At 43.7% G+C, this 13,180-nt stretch overlaps 1 protein-coding gene across 1 annotated transcript in view; it reads right to left on the bottom strand.

The window, feature by feature from the left end:
- Nucleotides 1-2,096: 2,096 nt before the first annotated feature.
- tnr (tenascin R (restrictin, janusin)) overlaps nt 2,097-13,180 on the bottom strand; it is a 141,230-nt gene continuing 130,146 nt past the window's right edge. The window contains exons 29-31 of the mRNA XM_061840261.1: nt 6,600-6,761; nt 6,119-6,282; nt 2,097-4,060 (exon numbers count right to left, since the gene is read on the bottom strand). Of these exons, the coding sequence (XP_061696245.1) occupies nt 3,941-4,060; nt 6,119-6,282; nt 6,600-6,761 (446 nt within the window). The 3' untranslated portion in view covers nt 2,097-3,940. The remainder of the gene's footprint in view (nt 4,061-6,118; nt 6,283-6,599; nt 6,762-13,180) is intronic.

Below are 13,180 nucleotides of genomic sequence, written 5' to 3'. Positions count from 1 at the left end.
GGTTGTAAAAGAGGAGAGTGTCAAAAGACGAGATATTTTCACGTCTACACGAGATGAACGGGTCAAGTTCAGTCGGTGCTGGCAGAGACGGTGGCTTCAAAATTGTAAGATTTTCTTTTCGGGCCAAAAACAGATCCGCTTGTGTTGACAGTATGAGGCCAGGTTGCAGATTTAAAGTGGGGCGTGTTATGTAAAGGTGCTTTTTTTTTCTTTTTAATTGCGTGGCTACAAATAGAAACAAGTGTTGAGATGAAACAACCGATTGATCGCGATCAAGTCCGCCGTCTGCACTGTTAGGCTACGTTGACGGGATGTACGCGGTGGGCACGGCAGCGGTGGGCGTTGTCCGTTTGTGACGCTCCATAGTGGGATGGGACTGCCGAGTCCCAAATACAGTTCTGTCTGCGGTTCCATTTTGACCCGTTACGTCCTGACGTTTGTCACATTCTCTCTAGAACCTTCGAGACCAAGATTGACGGCGATGAGTCGCCTAGTATACACGCGAGCTTGCTAGCGAGAACCGTGGCGAGATTTGCACCAAACGTGCCAGAACGCGGGGGAAAAAAAAGGCTCGCGTGATGCCGAGGAAGTAAACATTTGAAGAGTTCAGACGCAAAAGCAGATATATCAATTTTTGTTGTTTCTGTAGATTCTTTGACAGAAACAACAAAAACGGATACATCTGCTTTTGCGTCTGAACTCATTTGTTTCCCATCTGACTGCCAAACTCTTCCAAGTTGCTTTAGTAGCGCCTCATTTTTATTTACTACAGTAAACCATGTCGGGTTTTATTCATAGATTAGCGTTAGCTTCTCAGAAGGAACACATACAATGTACTCCATTTTGCTCAGTGAAGTTGCGCCGATGAATACATGGTCAAGTGTTCGAGATAAGATACTTGACCAAGGATCCTTGGAGTATTTGGATGAAATTGTAACGCAGAAATGTTAAGAAAAAGGTTCAAGTTCAGAATTTTGTTAAAAAAGAAGCAAACTATGACTCCTTTACACAAACACTGAACCATCTCACTCAAAGAAACTAACAGCGGAATTCCATAGCGGGTGCTTGTTTTGTTGACTGTTTTTTTAATCTCACCCGCTAATTTACCATAATTTCCGGCCTATAAGACGCAAATGTTTTCACATGCTTTCAACACTGCGATTTATGCGGTTATGCGGCTAATTTGTGCATTTTTTGTAACGACCGCAAAGGGGCACTCGAGCGGAAAAGGTAGGAGTGAGACCGGTGGAATATATGTGCCGAGGAAGTGACTTTTACCTGTCCGGCCCTGTTAGCGCTAGCGTTAAACCCTCTGGATACAGTTTTTCTTTGTAAATATCTCTTGTTTCAATGTGCACACTTGCGGCTTTTACACGACTGCGCCCTATGTATGTACCAAATGGTATTTCCTTTACAAATGTACTGCTTGAGGCTTATAACCAGGTGCGCTCTGTAGGCCGGGAAATACGGTAATATGGTCCGCATCTTTGGCATTAAAACCATCCCGACAGCAAAATGAAACACTCATGTAGTCTACTTTAAGCTAAAATACAACAACGAAAGAAACTAAGTAAATTAAACACGGAACATGGAAATGAAGAGGAAAAAAAAACATGTATTGACAATGAACACAAATACTGTATCATATAGTAGATCGCATTACAATGTTAACACCGAATCCAGCAAAGCCAACGCTCTAGAAAGTGTGCTGTGGGAAAATGATTTATATTTCAGCAAAATGATTTGTCCATTTACCACAAGTGATGTATCTTTGCCGGAAACATAAAGCGACGGACAGAAGGGTTAAATCTTCTTCAGCGAGATGACAAATGGTACAATTAACATTTACTTGTTGCCGTTCAAACAACTGAGTCAGTATATTTGTGAGTAGTTTGAGACTAGGATCATCGAGATTTCCATTTTCATATTTTTTGTTTGCTGGTGCACTGTGAGATTTTTTTTTTTTTTTTTTTAACGGTGAAATGTGTGCTTTGACGCAACAAAGATTATTCTGATTTATAGTAGAGCAGGGCCTGAAGCTATAAGTTACATACCTTAGATTTAAAAAAAAAAAAAAAAAAGCAATTACTTTGCATGCAAGGAACAAAAAAAAAATTGAGATCTGAGCGCTGTATGATAGCAGTAAACTTAACTCGCAAGAAGCAAATGTGGGGAAGAAAAGAGGATTCACGCCGTTTATTGTCAAATTAAACAAAATAAAAAGAACTACTGCGTTTTGAAAACAACCACATAGGTTTGCTTAAGGAAAGTCATCTTATCTTAAATCTATTGAACAATGGAAAATGCCATAAACGGATGGCAAAAAAAAAAAAAAAAAATGGAGCGATGCGTGGACCTATTGTACTTACAGTCATAAATTATTTATTGCAAAAAAAACAAATATTACTGCAGCTCACTGAGGATTTGTGACTGTCTTGAATACAGCACGGGCCCCAGTTTGCCAAGGCACACACACCAGGAGCGGCACAATCACAACAAACTGCTTAATTCCTAACATTCCATTTAATTATGTTATTACTATACGTTTAAATAAAGTACAATATTATAGAGTAGTACTTTCTTGATTAGAAAACACTACAAAAATGTAGGTCTTCATTGGGTGGGTGGGGGCCTCGACGGCATTTCCGTTAATTTCAACGGGGAAAGACCATTTCATGCACCAGTGTTTTGAGTTACGAGCGTGGTCGCGGAACGAATTAAAGTCATACCTCAAGGCACCGCAATAATTACAGGACTCCGATAACGCCTCAAAAGATGGAATAATACTTGCGTTGTACACAAGTGCAACTGGGGAAACGACCCGCGTAAAAGAGGTTCGTGTTGTCGGCTTTGCGTGAATCTCATAATGGAAAAGGCATCAAATCAAATATGATGGACCTTTTTCTGACAATATCAGTTACAAAAATATATTTATATATCTTACAGTAACGGCCTTTATAGTTGTTGTTAAAAGTGTTATTGTTGACGGTAAAATAGGGCATCCTTGTTATTGTTTTTTTTCTTTTTTTTGGGGTTGCGGTTTTGTATTTTTTACAGCAGAAGAGTCAGTCATTCAAGGAGTTGAATAAATTACATACAGTGTCTTCATCTCCCGGGAGGAAGGACAGCAGGGACAGACGAGTCTACGCGGATGGGAGGCAGAGACCGACAGATGTCGGGTGACGTTTTCTTAAGATGCCCGCCGAATGCAGAAACACTTGTTGCCTTTCATTTCACCCCCCCCCACCCCAAAAAAAAAAAAAGCTTAATAAAACTGGATAGAATTTGCTCTTTCCACATTGAATTGGCAATGAAAAATAAAAGCAAACGTGAACTAGTGGATGATTATTTGGGTATTGCTAACAAACGAAAAAGATAAAGTAGATTTTCACATTGTAGATTCAGATTAGTATTTTATATTCTGAGCCTTAAATCAAATCGGGAAATATTACTTGGGCGGCACAGTGGAGCAGCTGAAGCGCGTCAGCCTCAAACTTTAAAGGATTGGGGTTCAAATCCCGGCCTGGCCTGTGTGGAGTTTGCATGTTTTCCCCGTGCCTGCGTGGGTTTCCTCCGGGCACTCCCGTTTCCTCCCACATCCCAAAAACATTAATTAAGCACTCTAAATTTCTCATAGGTGTGATTGCGAGTGCGACTTATCTGTCTCCACGTGCCCTGCGATCGGCTGGCGACCAGTTCAGGGTGTACGCCCCCTCCTGCCCGTTGACAGCTGGGATAGGCTCCAGCGCTCCTGTGACCCTCGTGAGGATAAGCGGCTCAGATAATGCATGGATGATTTTTTTCCAGTGAATTTTTGAAAAAGAAATGCCAGATTAATCTCACTTTTACACGTTCCTGATTTTCTATCGCGAACGGCAAACCAGTCACCCGAACGCCATCCGTCTCTGCCCCTCAGCTGGGCGGCGGCTCAAACGGGCGTCTATACGGGCGCCGACCGCCTCCTCTTGCTGCTGATGCTCCGGAAGTTGAACGGCCTCATCTTCATCTCCACGAAGGGAATTGAGAACTCGTGTCCTTTCCAGTGGTACCAGTTAATTCCCTGCGAGAGCAAGACGACTTTTAGAAAGCTGCTTGGAAACCACGGACATCATTGACACCGACTATTTGGGAGCAAAAAATATTTATGTAAAAATTAGAGATGGCAGCCTAAAGGAGAGAATGCAGATATTTTGGCAATGATCACCCTTTTAATTGGATGAACTGTGCATTCCGCTGACAAACTCACTTTGCTTTGGAGCCATACATACTTCTATTATAAATAAAGTTATGCACTGTAAAACTTTTTTTTTTTAACTTCCTTTTCTGGCATGTTTTCATCATCCTGGTTTATTGGACTCGGTGGTCCCTATCAAAAACTCCCCAGCTTCTCCACAAGCAGTTCCGCCACCTGTCGATACAGCGTATCAATTTTTGATTGGTGCAGTAACAGGGGTTCACTTTATAGCTCCTTTAATAATCATAATCTTTCATCTTCGGTGTGTTTGTCTCTCTGAATCATTTCCGCTTCTCAAAATGACGGCGGAAAAGGTTACGAGGCGGGCTCGGGAACGCTCCGGAGGGTTTGCCACTTGGCACGACGCTTCCTCGGCGCCGGGCGAAGACGCTTCTCAGGAGGACCAGATGACAGAGACACACACACGCATGCAAACAGCCGCTGTGATAAACTGTGGCCTTTTTCCTCCCTCCACGTATTTCACCTGCGCGCTCCAGGATGAATTCAATGATTTCCCAGAGTGCAATCCCCCCGGGGTGGGTGGGGGGTTCGGGGGAGCACGGCAGACAGTTTGGATCGATAAATATCACGTCTCATAATGGGCGGACAACTGCTGGAGCAGTTACGGTCCTCGGGATCTGTGACCTTTCATTAGTGCTCCGACAGCAGGCCAATCGGCGCGGCCAGGGTGGCCGTTCAATCTGATTCACTTACCTAATTAGCCCCCGAGGGGCTATTAGGAAGAGGGTTTGCCCCATCTCTTTATGTAGACAAAGCACACACACACGCGAGGGTTAGTCAGGCCCTTGGTGACTTGCTCAAGGGCACGTCGGTCGAGGATGTTTAGTCGGGAGCGACGGAGCCTTCCATCACCAACACAATTGGGCGGGAAGCTTCATGTGAATGATCATTAACCTTCCAAATGAAACATTGTTACATTTACTCTTACCTGAAAAAAAACAAAAAACGTTCAAATGGGAACGACCATTTGGGTTTTCTGTGAAATGATATACAGGCGATGATATAATGCTGGTCATACTTTATTTTATAGAACCGCTGGTAAAGTGTTGGCCTCACAGTTCTGAGGTCCCGGGTTCAATCCCGGACTTGCCCGTGTGGAGTTTGCATGTTCTCCCCGTCCGTGCCTGCGTGGCTTTTCTCCGGGCACTCCAGTTTCCTCCCACATCCCAAAAACACGCAACGTTAGTTGGACACTAAATTGCCCCTCGATGTGATTGTGGGTGTGGCTGTTTGTCTCGATGTGCCCTGCGATTGGCTGGCAACCAGTTGAGGGTGTACTGCGCCTCCTGCCCGTTGACAGCTGGGATAGGCTCCAGCACTCCTCGCGACCCTCGTGAGGATAAGCAGTAAAGATAATGGATGGATGGACGAGCCTTTCTGCTTCTTACATCTCAGTGTTTGAAAACTACTAATTGTAGTTCAACTTTAAGTGCAATTACAAAGAAAATTCCACAGTTTGCATGCAATTGAAATAAAATGACCAGTTTTCATTTTAATTTTTTTTGTAGTTTAATATCCTGTTACAGTTTTAGTATATTGAAAGCTCACAAATTGACAAATTACTTCCCTGCAATTATTTAATCATCCAGACAATTTGGGATAGAAAAAAACGCTATGACATAAGATGTATTCTTCTATCTACTCAACTGTCCAATTTCTATCCCGCTTATCCTCACTAGGATTGCCAGCGAGCAATCTGACTTTGGCCGAGAGATGGCAGCATGCATACAAGCCAAAACCACTAAAACCCGCATTCCCGCCTCCTGAAAATTTTGAGTTATCAAGACAGTTTTTTTCATTTCCCCCCCAATATGTCTTTTCAAGTGGATGACGCACTGCTATTGTCGCCATGTTTGGACTGACCTGACTGTGCCTGGACTCGCCGTACTTCCCGTTTAGGTTGGCGCGGTGGCAGTTCTTGTACCACCAGGCTCCTTTGTAGGACAAGGCACAGTTAGTGACAGCGATGTCGTTGTCCCTGTCTTTCGTGGAGAAGGGTCGTCCCTGGTGGTAGCTCAGAGAGTCACCTGGGTTGGCAGGAAAAACAGAAAGCGGGACACGGGGGGAGGCGTCAGTTGCCATGGCTGCGGTGCACGACAATACGATGCGGGGATGGTAAAGAAGAGGCAGGCGTTGAAAAGATATATACGGCCTGAAAGGATTATAATCATGAGCACAATTTGCAGCTTATGGCTGCGTTGAATGCTGTGGGGGGGGGGGGGGGGAAGCAGGCTGGAGAAAAATAACAGGAGCAGAAGTCACCATTTTTTTTTTTTTTTTAATCTTAGCAACACTGAAAAAAATGAAAGTCCGCAAAAAGTCCCGAGTAAAATCGAGCACTTACCGGCCGTCCCGTTGTACTCTCCGATCCTGAGCTTGTACAGGTTCCTCGCATCTCCGAGGGAGAATTTATCATAATTGGCATAGACCGACTCCTGCCCGTCCTTCATGTCGATCCTAAGCTCGTAGCGGCCCTGAGCGGAGACCCTCTGAATATTGTCCAAACCTGCACAACAAAAACGTACTGTTGTGGTTCTGAAGTACAGCGAACTCACGCGGGGGGATATGTTGTGTTTAAACTGCAGGTGTCCAAATTTTCCTCCAAAGGATGCAATTTGAAAAAAAATGTAAGGACGCAAGGGCCATTTTTATATTTTTGGACTAGAATTAATGAATTAAATCACTCATCCACAAGTTGAGGATCATTCATGTGATATCTTCACAAATTGGACACAACCCGGTGAAGAAAGTGGAGGAAAATGTTACTGCTTTACAAGTGGAATTTTCGTTTATCTCCAGTGCATGATGAACGCAAATGTTTTTGTAATTTTAGCTGTAAAGAGTTTTTGTCTTTACAAAATCTAGAAAAGCTATATATAGAACAAATGTATTATTAGTGGTGGTTTTCGTCAAGGGCATCAGACTTATGGTGGGTGTCTGCTTTGTAATCCGCCTCATTTTTTGACATACGCACACTTAACTAAACTACATTTTTATTTGTCATTATCTAGCTATAACTTCAAAGTCACGGGTTGTTTCTTAGTCATGTTTTTTGGCTAAATTATGCATGCACTATTTATTCCTTTGTCAATTTTTACCCCCCCTCCCCCAAATAAAAATGGTCAGACACATTACAGGGAAAACAAAGAAGAACATTTTTTGACCACAACACATGCAGTAGTGACGGCAATGGACCTTTCTGATGGCGATCTTAAGCTCCGCCCCCTAACACATGTCCCACAAGCTTGATTGAACAGAACAGGTTTGAAGTCGATTATCGCGTATTCCAGATAATATTGCAGTGTCATTTTTTTTTCAAATGTGTCAGACTTGTTCAAGAGAGTTCTACAGAGAGGTCTCAACTATTTCACGCAAGGATATGTACACGGAATTAAATGCAGCCCTATGGGGGCACAAACCAGTGCAATCTGTAGGCCGGTCCCAAGCCCGGATAAATGCAGAGGGTTGCGTCAGGAAGGGCATCCGGCGTAAAAACTGTGCCAAACAAATATGAGCGTTCATCTAAAGAATCCCATACCGGATCGGTCGTGGCCCGGGTTAACAACGCCCGCCCCCGGCACTGCTAACCTGCAGGGCGTCGGTGGAAATTCAGCTACTGTGGGTCGAAGACAAAGAAGAGGAGGAAACCGGATCCAGCGTCAGAAGAAAAAGAGGAATGCACAGAGCCTACAACTGAGTGTAGGGACTTTGAATGTTGGGACTATGACAGGAAAAGCACAGGAGTTGGTTGACATGATGATTAGGAGAAAGGTTGATATTCTGTGCATCCAAGAGAGCAGGTGGAAAGGTAGTAAGGCTAGAAGTTTGGGAGCAGGGTTTAAATTATTCTACCACGGAGTACATGGGAAGAGAAATGGAGTAGGGGTTATTTTAAAGGAAGAGCTGGCTAAGAATGTCTTGGAGGTGAAAAGAGTATCAGATCGAGTGATGAGACTAAAATTTGAAATTGAGGGTGTTATGTATAATGTGGTTAGCGGCTATGCACCACAGGTAGGATGTGACCTAGAGTTGAAAGAGAAATTCTGGAAGGAACTAGATGAGGTAGTTCTGAGCATCCCAGACAGGGAGAGAGTTGTGATTGGTGCAGATTGTAATGGACATATTGGTAAAGGAAACAGGGGTGATGAAGAAGTGATGGGTAAGTACGGCATCCAGGAAAGGAACTTTGAAGGGCAGATGGTGGTGGACTTTGCAAAAAGGATGGAGATGGCTGTAGTGAACACTTATTTCCAGAAGAGGGAGGAACATATAGTGACCTACAAGAGCGGAGGTAGAACCACGCAGGTAGATTATATTTTGTGCAGACGATGTAATCTGAAGGAGGTTACTGACTGTAAAGTAGTGGTAGGGGAGAGTGTAGCTCGACAGCATAGGATGGTAGTATGTAGGATGATTCTGGTGGTGGGTAGGAAGATTAAGAAGACAAAGGTAGAGCAGAGAACCATGTGGTGGAAGCTGAGAAAGGAAGAATGTTGTGCGGCCTTCCGGAAAGAGGTGAGACAGGCTCTCGATGGACAACCGAAGCTCCCGGAAGACTGGACGACGACAGCCAAGGTGATCAGAGAGACAGGCAGGAGAGTACTTGGTGTGTCATCTGGTAGGAAAGGGGAGAAGGAGACTTGGTGGTGGAACCCCAAAATACAGGGAGTCATACAAGGAAAGAGATTAGCGAAGAAGAAGTGGGATACTGAGAGGACTGAGGAGAGGCGAAAGGAGTACATCGAGATGCGACGTAGGGCAAAGGTAGAGGTGGCAAAGGCTAAACAAGAGGCATATGAAGACATGTACACCAGGTTGGACACGAAAGAAGGAGAAAAGGATCTCTACAGGTTGGCCAGACAGAGGGATAGAGATGGGAAGGATGTGCAGCAGGTAAGGGTGATTAAGGATAGAGATGGAAATGTGTTGACTGGTGCCGGTAGTGTACTAAATAGATGGAAAGAATACTTTGAGAAGTTGATGAATGAAGAAAATGAGAGAGAAGGAAGAGTTGAAGAGGCAAGAGTGAAGGACCAGGAAGTGGAAATGATTACTAAGGGGGAAGTCAGAAAGGCACTACAAAGGATGAAAAATGGAAAGGCAGTTGGTCCTGATGACATACCGGTAGAGGTATGGAAGCAATTTGGAGAGATGGCTGTGGAGTTTTTGACCAACTTATTCAACAGAATACTAGCGGGTGAAAAGATGCCTGAAGAATGGAGGAAAAGTGTTCTAGTTCCCATTTTTAAGAACAAAGGGGATGTTCAGAGCTGTGGGAACTATAGAGGAATAAAGTTGATGAGCCACACAATGAAGTTGTGGGAAAGAGTAGTGGAGGCTAGACTCAGGACAGAAGTAAGTATCTGCGAGCAACAGTATGGTTTCATGCCTAGAAAGAGTACCACAGATGCATTATTTGCCTTGAGGATGCTCGTGGAAAAGTACAGAGAAGGTCAGAAGGAGCTACATTGTGTCTTTGTGGATCTAGAGAAAGCCTATGACAGAGTACCAAGAGAGGAACTGTGGTACTGCATGCGTAAGTCTGGTGTGGCAGAGAAGTATGTTAAAATAGTACACGACATGTATGATGGCAGCAGAACAATGGTGAGGTGTGCCTTAGGTGTGACAGAGGAATTTAAGGTGGAGGTGGGACTGCATCAGGGATCAGCTCTGACGGCCAAAGCTGGATGTTTTGGAGACAAGATTCGAGAGAGCAGACTTCGATGGTTTGGACATGTTCAGAGGCGAGAGAGTGAGTATATTGGTAGAAGGATGCTGAGGATGGAGCTCCCAGGCAAAAGGGCGAGAGGAAGACCAAAGAGAAGGTTTATGGATGTGGTGAGGGAAGACATGAGGGCAGTTGGGGTTCGAGAGGAAGATGCAGGAGATAGGCTAAGATGGCAAAAGATGACACGCTGTGGCGACCCCTAACGGGACAAGCCGAAAGGAAAAGAAGAAGAAGAAGAAGATATGTACACGGAATTAAGATTTTGGACGGAGCAGGAAGCAATGTCAGAGTTACACCGAAATGTTGACGATTGATGCAAAAACGTTTAATGCCTCAAAAACTTCATATTGAAATCCAACAGGATAAAATAGTGGACTTGACTTGAACCCAGTGCTCCGTCTAAAAAGTCCGATGCGATACAAATAGGCAAATAGACATTTCTCTTGCATGACATGGCGCATTTACGTATCACTAACCCGACTTACCCTTGAACATACAGCCTTGTGTTTGTTGATATTGTTCACATTTAGTTGTACGTGCACTCTTTGGTGAGCCTTAAACCATCGTAGACACTTTGTCAACTGTGTTTTAGGCTTTGGAAAATGAATCAACCGGGCCCCTTGTAACCTAGCCAGATATCTTTCATCAGAATTGCACGTTTCCCAAGCACATCTGAGGACCATTTTCATTTTTCCAAGCGCACGCTACTGATAACCAGCATTGCTTGTGGGACAACATGGCGGCATGGGCATGTCAAGCCAGGGGTTAAGGCAACGCGGCTCTCTGATTGCCTATACTTGTATGAGCGATTGACGGGTCGGAAAGGTCCATTCGGAAGGTGCGATTGAATAAACCCATCCACAGGACATTCGAGGACTTGGATAGAAATTACAGAACGAGATATTGCTAATATATCAATGCATGGGTAAGCAACAGCTGGGGGGAAAAATACAAACAAAAAAAATTCATCGAAACCCTGCTCGTAGGCAATGTCAAAAACCAGAAAGTTGTTGGCCTTTGTTTTGTTCTTCATATTGTGATATACTATAGCAGGCCTGCCTTAAAGTGTTTCCTCTTCCGAGGATTTCACCTTGAACTATGTATTTACCACTGCAATTAAACTTTCTGATGAAATCCTTTCTTTGTGCCTTTTTCAAATATATTCCCCCAAATAATGGGACAAAATAGTATGTAACAAGCATTCCCGTGATGTTTTTGTTTCATGTGCACGTTCTGACGGTGAGTTAATTGCATCTTGAAAGCCGTTTCAATGCTGAGCATTTAACAACACAGTGAAGTGGGACAACCAACCCTGTCCTCCCGAGAGGTAAAACTCATAAAAAACAAAAAAAAATGTGAGAGGGAGCACAAATGATAAACTGTGACACTACGTCACAGTGCAGGCTGCTTTTCACCTGCTAACCTGGGAAGTGTATTTCTGGGTGAGTTACACTGGCAAGGACACACGAACGCGACACACTGCTAAACTTTTAGAGATACTGCATGTGGCCTGGCTCGCTATTTCCAGATAGGAGGCGGGTATGACAGATCTGAGCTGAGAGACGAGATCGCCTCGACGATTCAACTCCAACGAGCTGAGGTGCCTTCGTCTCCGAGAAGCCTCTCAATTGGACTTTTCTCAGATAAAATCTCACCCCGCCAAAGCCTCGGCCGATAAGGACGAGCAATTGTGCGGCGATACGACAGTGGGAAGGCGAATCTAATCTACTGTAAAAACCCAAAGGCACTTAAGAGGACGGGGAGAGGGGACCGAACAAAAGCGTTTGGAGTAATAAAGCTGAATATAACGCTCAGTCGTCTTTAATTTGCATTGCATAACATCATCACATTATCAGCCCATTAACATATCTCCCTTGAACAGTTTCACCACACGTCTTCTGCTCCATTCCGAAAGCGCGCCGCCGCTAAAAAATGCATTTTTGACAAACGGATGAGCTCCTCTCCTATAACATTAGCAGTAAAATCACCCTGACACCTTTTATTACCATCACTGCACACAGGTGGGAAAAAGGGTGAGAAATCTAAAGGAGGGGGGGGTGTTGGAATGGAAATAGGATGCAATTATCATCAGCGTGGTTCCTCTCGGTTATTATATCGTGAATGTGACGCGGAGGAAGAGAAACGGCACTGGGACGGCGTTATTGGCGGCCGTTTGCGAAACACAATACATAACTATGACGCTTAATCTGCGCATTCTTTACTTTGAAACAATTAAGTGTTTCTTTGAGTGACGACGTTCTATACCCTTCAGTGTATTGCTGTTCTACGGGTGTGTGTGTGGAGGGGTGATTAGTGTTAAAGATAATGACTCCTAATGGCAATCTGGGAGAAGAATCGTGAAGGTCAACTACTGTGGACTGGTCTGTTTTGTCTGCAAATGATTTATCATTACAGAACAAACGCATGAGTTATTGGGAAGTAAGAAGTAAAGACTATAGAAGGGCTAGCCGTGGATGTCGTCAAGAACTAGCATATGAAAGTAAATTAGCGCCACCAGGACTTGAATTTGAAATGCCACAGAAAACAGGATTTGAATTTGAAATGTAAAGTGATCACATTTTCCATAGTTGCTACGATTCGCTGTCTAAAATTCACCATCTGTGCCACCGGGCAGGGTTACTTCAGGTCAGAACCAAACAGCCAGCCAATGACAGTTACACTTTCTTAGTCACGTGACGTCACATACGAAGACGTTTGAATTTCAGACTGCAAATCGTAGCAACTATTGAAAGTGTGATCACTTTACATTTCAAATTCATATCCTGGTGGCACTAATTTACTTCCATACTAGTGGTGATAAGGATTTTTATATATATTGAAATATGGAAGGATACCACTTTTTGCAGCATGGGAGTGTAGTGAAATGATTTTCTTCGCTCAGGTGTGTGCCTTGGTTACCTTGGGGCTTTCTAACATATGTGTATAGACTCCACAAAAAGAAGACTCACAATTGACTAAGTAACAATGGTCGTTTTTCCACAAAGAACAAATAATACTGTGAATGGTTATATTTGTCTACATGAACTGCTCCACCATTTGTATTCAAATAGTCATTGTATTGAGTGCATTTTTCCTGAAATTTATCGCACTTCATAAAAGAACGAAGTAAGTTAGAACAGGTTCTGCACCCTCCCCACACAAGCCAGTCACCATTTTTTTTCTTTTGGTCTTTGGAC

The sequence above is a fragment of the Syngnathoides biaculeatus genome, chromosome 13 (genome assembly GCF_019802595.1).
Source record: "Syngnathoides biaculeatus isolate LvHL_M chromosome 13, ASM1980259v1, whole genome shotgun sequence".
Lineage (NCBI taxonomy): Eukaryota > Metazoa > Chordata > Actinopteri > Syngnathiformes > Syngnathidae > Syngnathoides > Syngnathoides biaculeatus.
Note: the sequence above shows the minus strand (reverse complement) of the source record. Positions and strands in the feature narration are given on the sequence as shown.